This window comes from Nymphaea colorata, chromosome 6 (assembly GCF_008831285.2).
Source record: "Nymphaea colorata isolate Beijing-Zhang1983 chromosome 6, ASM883128v2, whole genome shotgun sequence".
Classification (NCBI taxonomy): domain Eukaryota; kingdom Viridiplantae; phylum Streptophyta; class Magnoliopsida; order Nymphaeales; family Nymphaeaceae; genus Nymphaea; species Nymphaea colorata.
This window is the reverse complement of record NC_045143.1, coordinates 23,078,568-23,091,855: the sequence shown is the minus strand read 5'-3', so window position 1 is coordinate 23,091,855 and position 13,288 is coordinate 23,078,568. Positions and strand designations below refer to the sequence as shown.

Genomic DNA, 13,288 nt, shown 5'->3' with positions numbered 1-13,288 from the left:
TATCCCACTAAGTCAGGAACAAAAAAACCAAACCACTCAAAGTGGATTGTTAAGGAACTATTTTGTATAATCTAACCGTATGGATATGGCCTTAAGAATGTATTGATAAAAATTATACACTAAGTTAGTCATTTTTTGAATTTAACATGTTTATGTGGCAATTAAAAAATGGACAGCTCTTTATGACATCAAAATTTTAATAAAAGGAAAATCCATGTTTTTCAAAAACAGAGTTTACGCTAAGGCTATATATTTTATGTTGAATTGGTATTTATAAACATATTAGAATGTTCATATGTTGTTTAAAATATTTTTAAGAATGATCTCTGATGTCCGATTTTGCCCTAATCTAAGTGATATGGAATATACCATTTTTTGCCATAATATAAGCAATTTTCATTTAATATGTATCAATCTAATCAAAACTATGGAATTCATTTCTTAATTTCCAAGAAGTTCACATAAGTTATCTTTCCTTTAACATTTTCTTACCAAGAATAGCCTACCTATCTTAACCGGCCATTTTCTAATGTTTGTGTGCATATATATCTTTGTTAAAATATCTAGCTCTCTCTTATATATGTGTATGTGTGTGTGTGTAAGAAAACCAGTAGTTATCATACTTTTATGTAATGGGAATAATTTAAGATGCAATTAAATGGTAGAAATTAAGTTGCAACTATGTAAGGTAAACTGTTTTCTTAAAAGTGTGCATGAGAAGAGGACAATAGCACTTTTCAATACCATTAGGATGGCGCTCTTTAAGATCGAACTGATGCCGTAGGACCGCAGGTAATATACACTACCCAACGCAACCGATTGGACTAGCCATGAGTTGGTTGCTAAGTGGCTTAAATGATTCCCACTAAGATGACTTTGTTCCTTGCTAACACACAGTCTTTCACATGCGCCACCGTTGGTTTGGCAGCTGGGACTTGGTAGCTTGCTTCTCTTGCTCCTCTATTTGCTTCTAAGCTTCATTCGTCAACGGCGTTTGTTTCTCTTACTCGAAGGAATGATGTGGGTTGACAATTGAAGGTGATGGGGAGACCTCTACCTTTTCGTGTGCTTCTAAGGCTCATTCGCCTGCAAGATTTGTTTCTCTTGCTTGGAGAATTGGTGCGAATCGAGAAAAACCCATGACCATTGCTCATCTGTCTGCTTCTAAGTCTCATCAATTTCTATGATCACTTGCTGTTTCAGAGGATATGGGCGTCTTGTCAATGACTTCTGATATTTGCTGATAGTACTTAGAAGGTAAAATAGTTGTTTGTTTCGTATTACAGACGGTGCGGCCATCATATTCGTGTACAATGTCAACACCTTCCTTTTTCTCAGGCAGATTTCTTGATGGTCATGGTTTGGAAGATTTTTCTTCATTTTGGTCGACTGAGGCTGAGCCATCATCTCCTTATCGACACCATCGTGAGCAAGCTAGAGGAATCAAGAAGGAGATGACACTTCCCTAGAAGCTCTTCTTCACAAAGGTTTGCTGGAAGCTCTTCCTTGATTCAAATCGAAGAGTTCTCTCATAACTCTTGTTTAGAGCGTTCACGGGAAGCTCATCTTCATCATGGGAATAGGGGGTCCTTCAGATTCGGTAGTCTCGGAAGGACCTTCATATTTAATTTGTGGCGCATTGTTTTTGTCTTGGTCTCTAACCCTAGTTTAAAGCATCAAACGTTGTAGTGAGCAAAGGAAAGAAATATGGGTGGGCCAACAAAAGGAGGCAAGAAGAAGGGTAGTTGGGTGTCGGGGTGGAAAGGTGACGAGGTGGAGAGGACAACCGTAGGTTCTTTCAAGAAATTATTGTCGATTAAAGAATGTCGGATTTGACTATGATGGATTTTAGTTCTGTTATTGCTAAGTTCTACTTGTACAGCTTGTCTAAGGGACTATTTAAATAAATTTGATTTTTGAAAGAAATTAAGGAGCCGCTTTGCTTTGTATTTACTATAATTCGTTTATAATCTTGCCTATATTTACCGATGGACACATGAGATTCTTAACCATTATGTCTATTGGAGGCATGTGCGGCGGACTTAGAATTTTTTTACGAGTGAGGAAGAGGAAAAATTAAAGTTTTTAAATTTTGACTCAAATTAATGAAATTTTCTAAAATTTACTTGTAATTTTTTAAAAAAAAAAAAAAATTAAGGTGGAGTCAGTATGTATGCCGCCCCCCCTGCCTGTGCTAACGTGCATTTTGGAACGAAAGTCATTCTTTGCTCAACGAATTTTTTTTGTTACTTGGATGTATTTTCTTGTAGCTGTCTCTTCATCAAATCATATTAAGCAAGGAGGTTGCACAAACTTTGGTTGTTGCATTGATTCATTAACAAAAAATCCTTGTCATCATAGTCGGCAAATTTGTGATTCGAACCCACATCACCGGTTCACGGGGTCATGGAGTTAACTCGTCAACTCAATCAAGTTTTAAAGTAACTTGAATCGGGCGAATCAAAACGAGTCAGGATGAGTCGGGTTGAATCAGATGTGAGTCAGGGCCGAGCGGAGCCAAAAAAGTTCCCCACAGCCAAAAAACTGGGGTAGGTAGCTAAAGTTGCCCTCAGCCTTTGCTTGGAAGAACTTGGTAGGTGGCTAAAGTTTCCCTCAGCCAAAGAAATGACCTTTATTCCACCAATGTGGAGAAAATATTGGTTCTTTTAAAGGTAGTTTGCTTAGGAAAAACTAAGTAGGTGGCTAAAGCTCCTCGCAGCCAAAAGAAAATCTTTACTCCACGAATGAGTCAGAAGATATTGTTCCTTTTGAAGGTAGTTTGCTCATTTTATCTTAATGGCTCACACTTAGAGAGAAAAACTTGGTTTAATTGAAGTAAGGTTTCGGTGTGTTTTTTTTTTTGTTATCAACGGCACTTTCGGAAAACAATGTTTAGTGAAAATTAAGTTTTTTGACAACATGGTCTTTTAATAAGTTTTCAAAACCACTATGATGATGGAAATAATGTTTTATATGTACCTGACCGGTATTTGGTACCTGACTTATTGGGTTCTGGTTCGGAGTCGAAAAAATCATAGCTCGAACCAATCGACTCAAATTGACTTGACGAGGCTTGATTCAACCTGACATGTTTTTTAATATTATTTTTATTTTAGTAATAATATATTTATTATGATTAATTATATTTATGTATTATTATAATATTTAAATATATATGCTTTTTATGGAAGCTTCAATTGATGTTTCAAGCCGCGGGTTAACCCTACCCTGAGGATGCCAATTGTCAAGGCCTAACTGTATGCAAAGAGCCCTGTTGGATCGGCATATTTTTGACAAAAATTCAATTTTAAACTGTCACCTCAAGATGTACATTTATATATAAACAACATTTAATACATCTTGTATTTAAGGGAACGGTTATAAGAGTGTCACCCAAAACACACCTTAAGCTTTTATTTCTATTTTTAATTTATTTTTCTCTTGAAATGTGGGAATGCTGCTGGTGTACGTACACCAGGGAGAAGTAGTTTTTTTCTAAAATTGGGAAGGCCATCGGAAGCTCCATTGGTCGCAGCCGGCACTCAGCGGTCAGCGAAGGCAAGCTCTCTCTCAAATGGTGGGTCTCCTCCTTCCAGTTTTTCCAAACGCCTTCGCCTTTTGGCCCCTTCAGAACATTTAAAAGCAAAATCCGGAGAGGGTGATGAGCTGCCAATAAACCAAAAAGGAAAAAAAAAGAAAAGGGAGGAGGAGGAGGAAGAAAAATGTTCTCCCTTGCTGAATCCGCGGTGCTAAAACCTCGCCTTGCCGTCTGCCACCAAACGCCGGCCACTGCCATCTCCCGTCCAAGAGGCCTCTTCCTCGGTGGTGGGTTCAGAGTCTACTGCAAACTGCAGCAGTCGATGGCGAGTGGGGACACCGAGTCAGATGGGAAGACGAAGAAGAAGACGATGGCTAAGGAGAATAAGTTGTGGGGCGGGCGTTTCGAGGAAAGCGTTACCGACGCGGTGGAGAGGTTCAGCGAGTCGGTCTCGTTCGACAAGAGCCTCTACAAGCAGGACATCGCAGGGAGCAAGGCTCACGCCACTATGCTGGCCGATCAGGTTCTCGTCGTTGGCTTCTCCCCAACTTGCATGTTCTTCTTCCTGAAGTGTTTTTCAAGTTTTGGAAGACAGGCAGGCAAATCGTTTGCTTTTGTATTAGATTTTCGAGGACACTTAGTTCTTCTTCTTCTTCTTCTTTTTCTTCTGCTGCTGCTGCTGCTGCTTCTTCTTCTTCTTTTTCCTCTTTCCGATGACTGCGAATTTCTGGGTTCCAAGTCGTGTCCGTTGTGATTCCTCTATTTAATGTCCCAGCAAATTTAACTGTTGTCTCGAATTTTGCTATTCAGCTTTGTTATGAGATCAGATGAGTTTTCTCTAATTTTTTTGCTTTGCTTATTCATTAAACGGTGCTTTTGCAACTCCTACACAGTGTAAATTGTCTCAGTTTCTCGAAGTGCCGTTTTCCTTGGCAGCAGAAAAAGTTCCTTCTATGGTTATTTATTTCTCCTTGCCTGTATCTGCGATGATTTTCTTGCAAAAGCAATCGGGTACCGTTAGAAGCTAAGGGAAATTTTCTTGTTTTTGGGTCGGATCTTAGTTCAAGATTAATTACGTGGGAGATGTTAGATCTCAACATGCCTCTACCTCGCTATTAACCATGTTCACGGAGAATCTATATGGTCTCAAAATGTACTTTTAAGATGCTCCATCTCAACCATACACGTTTGAGTTTGAGACGGGGCTTTTCTTGGCATCCTATAAAGGGCATTCTCCCAGGCCCTTAGATTCGAACACTGTTGAAATGGGCTTCTAGAAAAACAGGAGACTCCTTTCGGGTTGCAGTCCTGTAATGGACTTACCATCCACCCGTAGTTGAGTTGTACTTGTCAAAAAAATAAAAGGATCTATGTCTTATACCCCCTGGAAGGCTGGACTAGTACCATCTGCAATATGAAGAAAAAAATAAACATTTGCAAATTGATTTTCACATAGCTGCTGATCAAACTGAGTTTTTTCCAAAATGCAGGCTGTGGCCTGCCGTTAGGCCGTTACTTTGCAAAAAGTTCAAATCTACTCGTTTGCTTCCGGCAGAAGTTAAAGATGCTTATGCTTAAGCCAATCTATTTTTAAGGAAGATGTTATTGCTTTTAATTTTTTTTTTCTTCTGTCTAGGCTTTCTGTTAGCTTCCACAGCTTCATTTTTCATGTTTGCTTTGGTCGGTAGTGCTATAATTTTTTTTTGTTTGAATGTAGGGCTTGATGACTGCAAGTGATCGTGACAGCATTATCCATGGTTTAGAGGAGATAGAACGGCAGATTGAATCAGGCGAATTTATCTGGAGACCAGATAGGGAAGATGTGCACATGAATATTGAAGCAGCTCTCACAGATCTGATGGGGGAACCTGCAAAAAAGCTACATACAGCAAGAAGTCGGAATGACCAAGTTATAACTGATCTCCGACTCTGGTGCCGAGACGCCATAGATAATATTCTCGAACTCATCCATGGTCTTCAGGTGTTACTTTGTCCTTATAATATTTTGATTTAACAATTAACATCTACATGCATACAATGTAATTTATTTACCAGCGCACATAAATTTTCTTATTTCTAATCAATACTACATGGCCATTTAATTATTTACATATTGGTTGCCCTGTAAAAGTTATAATTCGATGTATTGGGCGCCTCTGCAGGAAATTTGTCACTCTGCCACTAGTTTTCTTTTACATGTTTCTGGATTACTTTAATGCTGTTCTGAAGTTCTTTGTCTTCTAATCCTAGACTGTTAAATTACAGGTTGCACTAATTAAATTAGCGATAAAAAATGAAGGACTAATAGTTCCTGGATATACACATCTGCAGCGAGCTCAACCAGTCTTGCTTCAACATCTTTTGTTGGCTTATGTTGAGCAGGTAGGTGACTAGCTCTTGAGAAATTACCAATCACTTTGACCAATAAGTTTTTGTTGCCTCCTTGTAGACTTACTTTGTTTCGCACCAGCCATCTCTATATTGAGCTAGGAAATCTATAAGCAATACAGTGGTTTCTGTCTTTGGCTGTTGTTTTTTTAAAATTTTACATGCTTTAGAGTGGAGAAAGTATGATAATTTTTGGGCTTTGTGCATTATATACTTCTTGACATTGCACACGATTCATTTTGTAACCTTTTATGCTGTATGGTTGCCATATCATGCTTTTGCATTGCTTTCCGACCTCATTCACTGTTCTCTTCTAAAGGCCTGTTTGGATACAAGAACAAAAACCTGGTTTCGAAGGAATCAGGTTTTTGCCAACCTACGTTGTTTAAGATTTGGTCTCTTGACTGTTGACTGGTTGGCTCTCTCTCTCTCTCATATATATATATATATATATATATATATATATATATTCCTACATCAGGTTTTTGAATGGAATCTAGGATTTTCATCCTTCAAACACACATAAAACCATTTTTTGGGTAAAACTCGGATCTACATGCTTTATCCAAAATATTTCATATTATGCTTGACTTTGGAAAGATGAACATTGAGGAATTCACCAAATTGACACGAGCTTTTACCTCTAAATTACTTTTCATAAACTTGCTGTTTTTGGGAGCGAAAAATGGTTTATATTGTAAGCATTTTGTTGGGTCAAAGTAATGTCTATGGGTGTGACCTATTTGGTTGTTCAGGTGAAAAATTTCTTTTCATAACTTGCATATGTAACTGATTTTAAGACTATCTATTAGCTGAACTTTTATTCAAATCCTAATAAAATCAAGATATGCTCATATATCCTTGGAACATTGTTCTCTAAATTGTGAATGTTTCTAAAAGTTTCTTGCTGAACCATTCTTTTTTCTGGTCTCTTATTTCTCCTGTTTGTGTCTTTCATCATAGAGGCGCAAGTTGAAATTGGTAATGGGTAGTCTATCTATTGGCTGAGCTCTCTCCTAATCAAATGAAGATATGCTCATATATCCTTGTAACATTGTTCTCTAAACTGAGAATATTTCTAAAAGTTTCTTGCTGAATCATTTTTCTTTTTCTGGTTTCTTATTTCTCCTGCTTATGTCTTTCATCATAGAGGCGCAATTTGAAATTCATAATGGCTAATGTAAGCATCATAAACTAATTAGGAACTGGTCCCCAAAGGGTGTAGCACAACTAGGGTGGGCTGGTGGTGCATAAGCAGTACATCTTCAGTTCAAATCCGAAGCTGTGCTTCCTATACTGCAGAAGTTGGCAACCACACCAGGCACCTAAGTTGAAGGGTGTTCGGGTTGTAGGTCCATTCAAGTCCTGAAGCAGCCTTGGACCCTTGGGCAGAGGAAAAAGAGAAGTGGGGGTTGGGGTTTTGAAGAGGCGGGAGGGTGGGGTGTGGGTGTTCCTGCCTCTTTTTGGGTGGTGAGTTTGCCTTCTGCTCATCTGGAATTGGGACTGCATGTGTTTCTGCAAAATGGGCCTCAGAAGCCATATCCAGCTTGCAAAGAGATGTTGAAAATTGGGCTTGCAATTGTTCGGCAACCAAAATGCCCCTTCGATCTAATGTGTATATGTGGCTTGTTATACTGGGTATTGGCAATGGATCAAATTATTATCTTTACAGTGAGTTTCGGTGGACCATTATGCATGACGCAGAAAAGAAGCAGAGACTACAAATGTATATTTTGCTCATGCTCCTTGGCGGCAGGCATCTGAAGTTTCATTGGCGATTGATTTGGGTACAAAAGACTACCAACCAAACTGATTGCACTGAACAAAATGGTGGTTTAAGCAAACATGTTCAAGGAACTTGTCCCATATATGCTGGAGTCGAGTATTTCAATTAGTGCAGACACTGTCAGAAACAGTGTGGCAAGAATTGTTTCATGACCTTGATCAGTGAGTCTGCTACATTGGGCAACTCGGCTGATGATTCAGCTGAATCGATTGTGAATTGGTACAAAAATGAAAAAATAAATAATTAAAAAGCAAGAAAAACCTAAAAAATATTTAAATCTGACACTTGCATCCCCTTGAATCAGCAACCAAATAGAATTGGTTTGCCACAGTGATTCGATTTGAATCGACTGATTTCTGGCTGATTTTAACACTGACCACAATTGTTGACCATATTCTCAAAATAGCATGATAAAAACACCATAAACAAATTAGATGAAGAAATAGAATTTTGAGGTAATATATTGAAAGTATTGCTAAATGAAAATGACACAATATTTTTTAATGGTATTCTTTGAAAATCATTTTTAAAAATTTATTTTTTTGTTTTCTTAATATCTTAATAAATATTTTGAATTTTTATAAATGTTTTTCTAAGAAAAATTAGTAAAAATCTCATAATCTGATTAAAATGTATACTTTTTGGAGAGTTTTTCACAAGATGAACAAACTTTTTCGGTAGTACCTGAGGAAAGCCTTTATTGATAAAAATCTGAGAACAGTATTTGTGATGATGGTTGCAGAAGATTTGATAATGAGGCCTTGCAGTTCTTGTGTTGCATAATTAGAAGGACTGCCTGGTGCTTGGAGATAATATTATGGCTCAAAACATTCATTATCCTGCTGTTAGTCTCTACTCTAGATGCCTAGTGCATCTATTCCATGTGATAGGTCTGACATCACTTACATCAGAAAGGAGGCCTTCACAAACCTTCACAATCCATAACGACTGGATCAGTTTTCTGGCATCAAGGGTAGCTAAGATGGTCTTACCAGAAACAGGACCACTGAGACGGCCTTTATTCACCTGTTGCACCAGGAGATTGGCTTGCAGTGTCATTTAAAACCAAGCCAAAGAGGAGTTGGTTCAAATTGGTGATTCGAGGACAGAAGCTGATCACCAATTTTATGACTGCTGTGTGTTGGTTATGCTGAATGGACACCCTACTTGAGAAGTTGGAATAATGTTGCTTTGTCTATTTGTGGGCTGGGAAATGGAAAGTGTGGTGAAAGATCCCAACACCCGAAGGACTGACCTGTTTAGTGCCACTCCTTTATTGTACAGCATGTGTTTTCATTTTTATGATAATTTGAATTAAGTTACAACTTACATCCAAGCAATATGTATGGTAGTTAAAATTAATGCAGAGATTACACCACAATTAGGAGTATGCATGACAGAGCTTATCTGTCAATTGATGAAAAAGGCTGAGATTTATGGTTCATCAACCTTGTTCCTATTATGTTCTAGAATCTAGTGAGCGAAGATATGAAATCTTCTGCCAGAGATTCGACAACACCCTGGTTCTTTTCATTATTTTGTTGCGATTGGAAGGTAAATGTGTTACATTTATCCTTTCCTCATTCATTGAGGTAATTACTAATTTTACGAGTTTTCCACCATCAAAAGTTGACCTGCTGTCCAAGGGCATAAAGAGAAATGGATTCAATTATCATTCACTTTGCTGCTTCATTTAAAATGTATGATCATTTATGCTTAGTTCTTGGATATGGGTGTTCATATATGTGAGTTGGACGTAGAATATTAGTAGTGAATTATGTATCTGGAGGGAGAAACTGATATGCTTGTTTCAGTATTAATGTTTTCACTTCTTGTCTCTAATGGCACTTATGGAGTTATCTTCTGAATCTATTATTATCACTTCTTAGTTTTCCCGTGTTCCTTAGTTGCATGCATATGCTGCACGATGGATTAGTTTCTGATTTCCAAATCTATCCTTCTTTAATATGTTAATAGCTAGAACGTGATTCTGGTCGCCTTCTGAATTGCAAAGAAAGATTGAATTTCTGCCCCTTGGGAGCTTGTGCATTGGCTGGTACTGGCCTTCCAATCAATAGATTTACTACTTCAGATGCTTTAGGATTTACTGCACCTCTCAGGAACAGGTATGTTGATTAATTCTTGGGTAAGTTTGGACCCTTGAGGAATACATTTTGGGGAACCTTTTGCTCCTAATTCCAAAAAAATTTTGACCTCTTTTTTCTTCAGATTTCTAAACATGGATCTGCCTCCACCATAATATATTCAACATAGGTTAGTTTCAGTCACATTGAAGCAAATGACATTCTGTTTCCTGAATTTGAATTCCAAAATAGATGTAGAAACTACAACATTTTATTACCGAAGGTCATGATAGTTTACTTTAGAACTCTGACTGAGACAGTTGCAGAAAAACTGTAGTCTGCAGAGGAAATTGAGATGAGTAGGAACTGTAGTTAAACTTAAGGAAAAAGGGTTAGCTTTTGAACTGAACTTTCTCTTTTTCTCAAGTCTAGTGGTGTTTACCTTTTTGGCCCTTCTGTTGGTGTGCAGGTTACATGAAATTCTTTTCTTGCAATCTATGTTGATGGAACTGATAAGACTTTGTTGCTCTGAAATGTTGAGGAGACTTTCTTTTTAATTCCATTTTGTTGCTTTCAGTAGAATGCTTTGCTCATCCATCCATGTGTAGTATTGATGCAGTTTCCGATCGAGATTTTGTAATAGAGCTTTTATCAGGTAATGCAATCATAGCGGTCCATCTTTCTCGACTTGGTGAAGAATGGGTTTTGTGGGCATCAGAGGAGTTTGGGTTCCTGACCCCAAGTGACTCGGTGTCTACTGGCAGCAGCATAATGCCTCAAAAGAAGAATCCAGATCCAATGGAACTCGTCCGTGGAAAGTCAGCTCGAGTAATAGGTGATCTTACCACCTTGCTTGTCCTGTGCAAGGGCCTCCCACAAGCATATAATCGTGATTTGCAGGTAACTTCCATGCATAGACTGGATGTCGCAGTCTCAGTTCATCCCCCTCTTTTTGCTGTCATGTCTGTATTGCTCGGATGTCTATTGCACTTCTAGATCCAAACTGGAGTTAATCTGGTTTTTGTCTTTCAAACACTTTTGGATGGCAGTAGTTTTGGAGGGAAGACCAGTTCTACTTGCAGGAGCACTTGTTTGTTTTTTCTGTTGAATATTGGTTGTCCTTAAACCCTTCCATTCCCAGTTTCAAATTTGATTCCTTTGGATCACATTACCTCAGGTAGTCCAAGTCTTGGTGCCTGCATTTTCAACTTGGTCATGGGACATGAACCGTTTGGTTTTTTTTTGGGTAATGACTGTCACACAGGTGTGGAGTGCAAGTGCAGGTGGAGGTGCAGCATTTGTCAGAAAAAACCATGGGTGTGTGTGGCTATATATATATATATATATATATATATATATATATATATATATATATATAATGTGTTTTATTCGACAAAAACACGTATGAAACGTGAAAAACAAGTCAGTATATATATATATATATATATATATATATATATATAACGCATTTTATTCGACAAAAACGCGTATGAAACGCGAAAAACAAGTCAGCCGTATAAAACATGAAAAAGACACATTTTAAAAAAAACGCCAAAAAATAAAAAAACGTGAAAAAAACAGGTATAATATGGGTATTGTACGGGATATGGGTATAATATGCGTATAATACAGGTATTATACGCATTTTTCCCAGTTTTTGTATTTTTTATTAATTTTTATTTTTTATAATTTTCAGGATTTATTAAATGTTTTAAATTTTAAAAAAATTCACCGAGATATTCTCGAGATATAGAACTTTGCCGTATTATGCCTGAAAAATTCCTCGCCGTATGATACCCGTGCTTTGCACACAAGCCTCACAAGTACCTGGCAACTTCTTTGAAGAGTAAGACTGACCTGCACTTGCCATGTAAGGCCATATAAGGCCATATAGGTTAAAAGAAGCTGTTCTTTGTCCAAATCCAAAAGTAGATTGTATGAGTGCTTTTATTGGTCTGAGTCTTGAAAGTGCATATCAGGCTTGATCATGTTAAAAATCTTCAAACTGAACTGTCTTCTTTCTGATAAGCAGGAAGACAAGGAGCCGCTATTTGACAGTGTTAAGACGATTATTGGCATGCTGGAGGTTACTACCGAGTTTGCTCAAAATATCACATTCAACCGCCAGAGGATAGCACATGCATTGCCTGCTGGCTATCTGGATGCCACAACAGTTGCTGATTATCTTGTGAAGAAGGTATTACACTAAAGTGGTGGCTATTTGTCTTGTTCATGGACACATTATTTTTCAGAGCAATAGTGCATGATCCTTTTTTTTAGGAAAAAAAAAAATTGGGCTGAGTTTTCTTTTTAAGCTTTGATTATTCATGTACCTTAGGAAAGCTCATACTGCTTTGTTTTGTTTCATTTTAGCTGCATGTAGGTGGTTGGTTCTTTATATTTACATTTTCTTTGATTTTATGCATATAGGGAGTGCCCTTCCGGACATCTCACGACATAGTTGGAAGAACGGTTGGATACGCAGTCTTTAAAGGATGTGAACTCTCTCAGTTGACCCTCCAAGAACTAAAAAGCATAAATCCTGTGTTCGAGGAGGATGTTTATGAGTTCCTAGGTGTAGAAAATTGTATCAAGAAATTCACATCATATGGTTCGACTGGCATGGTCTGTGTGGCTGAACAGATGAGCTATTGGTGTGAGAAGCTCGACATAAGCAAAGGTGGTCAGTAAGGCTGCATGTAAGCAAAGGTGAATGTGTTTTCGCTAGAACGTGCTAACTTCTGTCTGCCCATTGGCATTTCAGCCGAAATTCTGCCTACACCAGAGCCTCTGAGATGTTATCGCGTCGCCTATTTAGTAAATTTCTACAGCAATATGCACAACTGTCTTGAAGAGATACTCATGTCAGAAAAAATAAAGGCTTCTAGAGCTGTATCTGATTATTTATCTTGGATTATGGTGTAATTGATAATGATCGGCAGGATTCGTGATCTGATTTTCACAATTGGCATTCTTATATAACCCAGTGCAGGGTGTTTAGTGTCATGTTCCCATCATGTTGCCCAAAAGCAAAATGTAGCACAAGGTTGTGCTATGGCACGCGTGGGTTTGGGTGCAGATATAAATGCAGGTGAAAGAAGGTATAAAGCTATGTTACCGCCGCACCCGCGTCGACGCGATGCGGGTGCGACCTAGATCCGAAACCAGATCCAAACCAAGTTCTTCTAAAGGGATTTGATTTCGGGTCGAAACCTGGTATTGGATTTGATTTCGGGTTGAAACCAGATCCAGTCCATCTGTAAAAAGTTAAACTTTCCTCACCCGTCAAAGTCTGCCACCGTCAGTTACATAAACGGTAAGCAAAACATTTATTATATGTTACTTTATTGTTTAAGCTTTTATAGATATAGGACTAAAAAACGAACTCTTCCACCCAAGTGTTAAAATTTTGAAGTTTTTGAGTCAAAATTTTAAAGTTTTTATAAAATTAATAATAATAATAATAAATAGTCTTCCCGCATCGTCGCACCA

General features: G+C 37.9%; 1 protein-coding gene across 1 annotated transcript; it reads left to right on the top strand.

Moving 5' to 3' along the window:
• Nucleotides 1-3,527: 3,527 nt before the first annotated feature.
• Nucleotides 3,528-12,778, top strand: LOC116256285 (argininosuccinate lyase, chloroplastic). Its single transcript, XM_031632611.2, has 7 exons — nucleotides 3,528-4,061; nucleotides 5,256-5,519; nucleotides 5,804-5,920; nucleotides 9,690-9,838; nucleotides 10,405-10,696; nucleotides 11,829-11,993; nucleotides 12,227-12,778. The coding sequence occupies exons 1-7, from the start codon at nucleotides 3,723-3,725 to the stop codon at nucleotides 12,485-12,487; spliced, it is 1,587 nt and encodes a 528-aa protein (XP_031488471.1). The 5' UTR covers nucleotides 3,528-3,722; the 3' UTR covers nucleotides 12,488-12,778.
• Nucleotides 12,779-13,288: the final 510 nt, after the last annotated feature.

What these genes read in the sequence shown, in the direction of transcription:
- LOC116256285 (XM_031632611.2), top strand. Translation starts at nt 3,723, where the DNA reads ATGTTCTCCCTTGCTGAATCCGCGGTGCTAAAACCTCGCCTTGCCGTC. An exon ending in AACTCATCCATGGTCTTCAG is followed by an intron (nt 5,520 to 5,803) that starts GTGTTACTTTGT and finishes GTTAAATTACAG; the next exon opens with GTTGCACTAATTAAATTAGC. An exon ending in ACTGCACCTCTCAGGAACAG is followed by an intron (nt 9,839 to 10,404) that starts GTATGTTGATTA and finishes ATCCATGTGTAG; the next exon opens with TATTGATGCAGTTTCCGATC.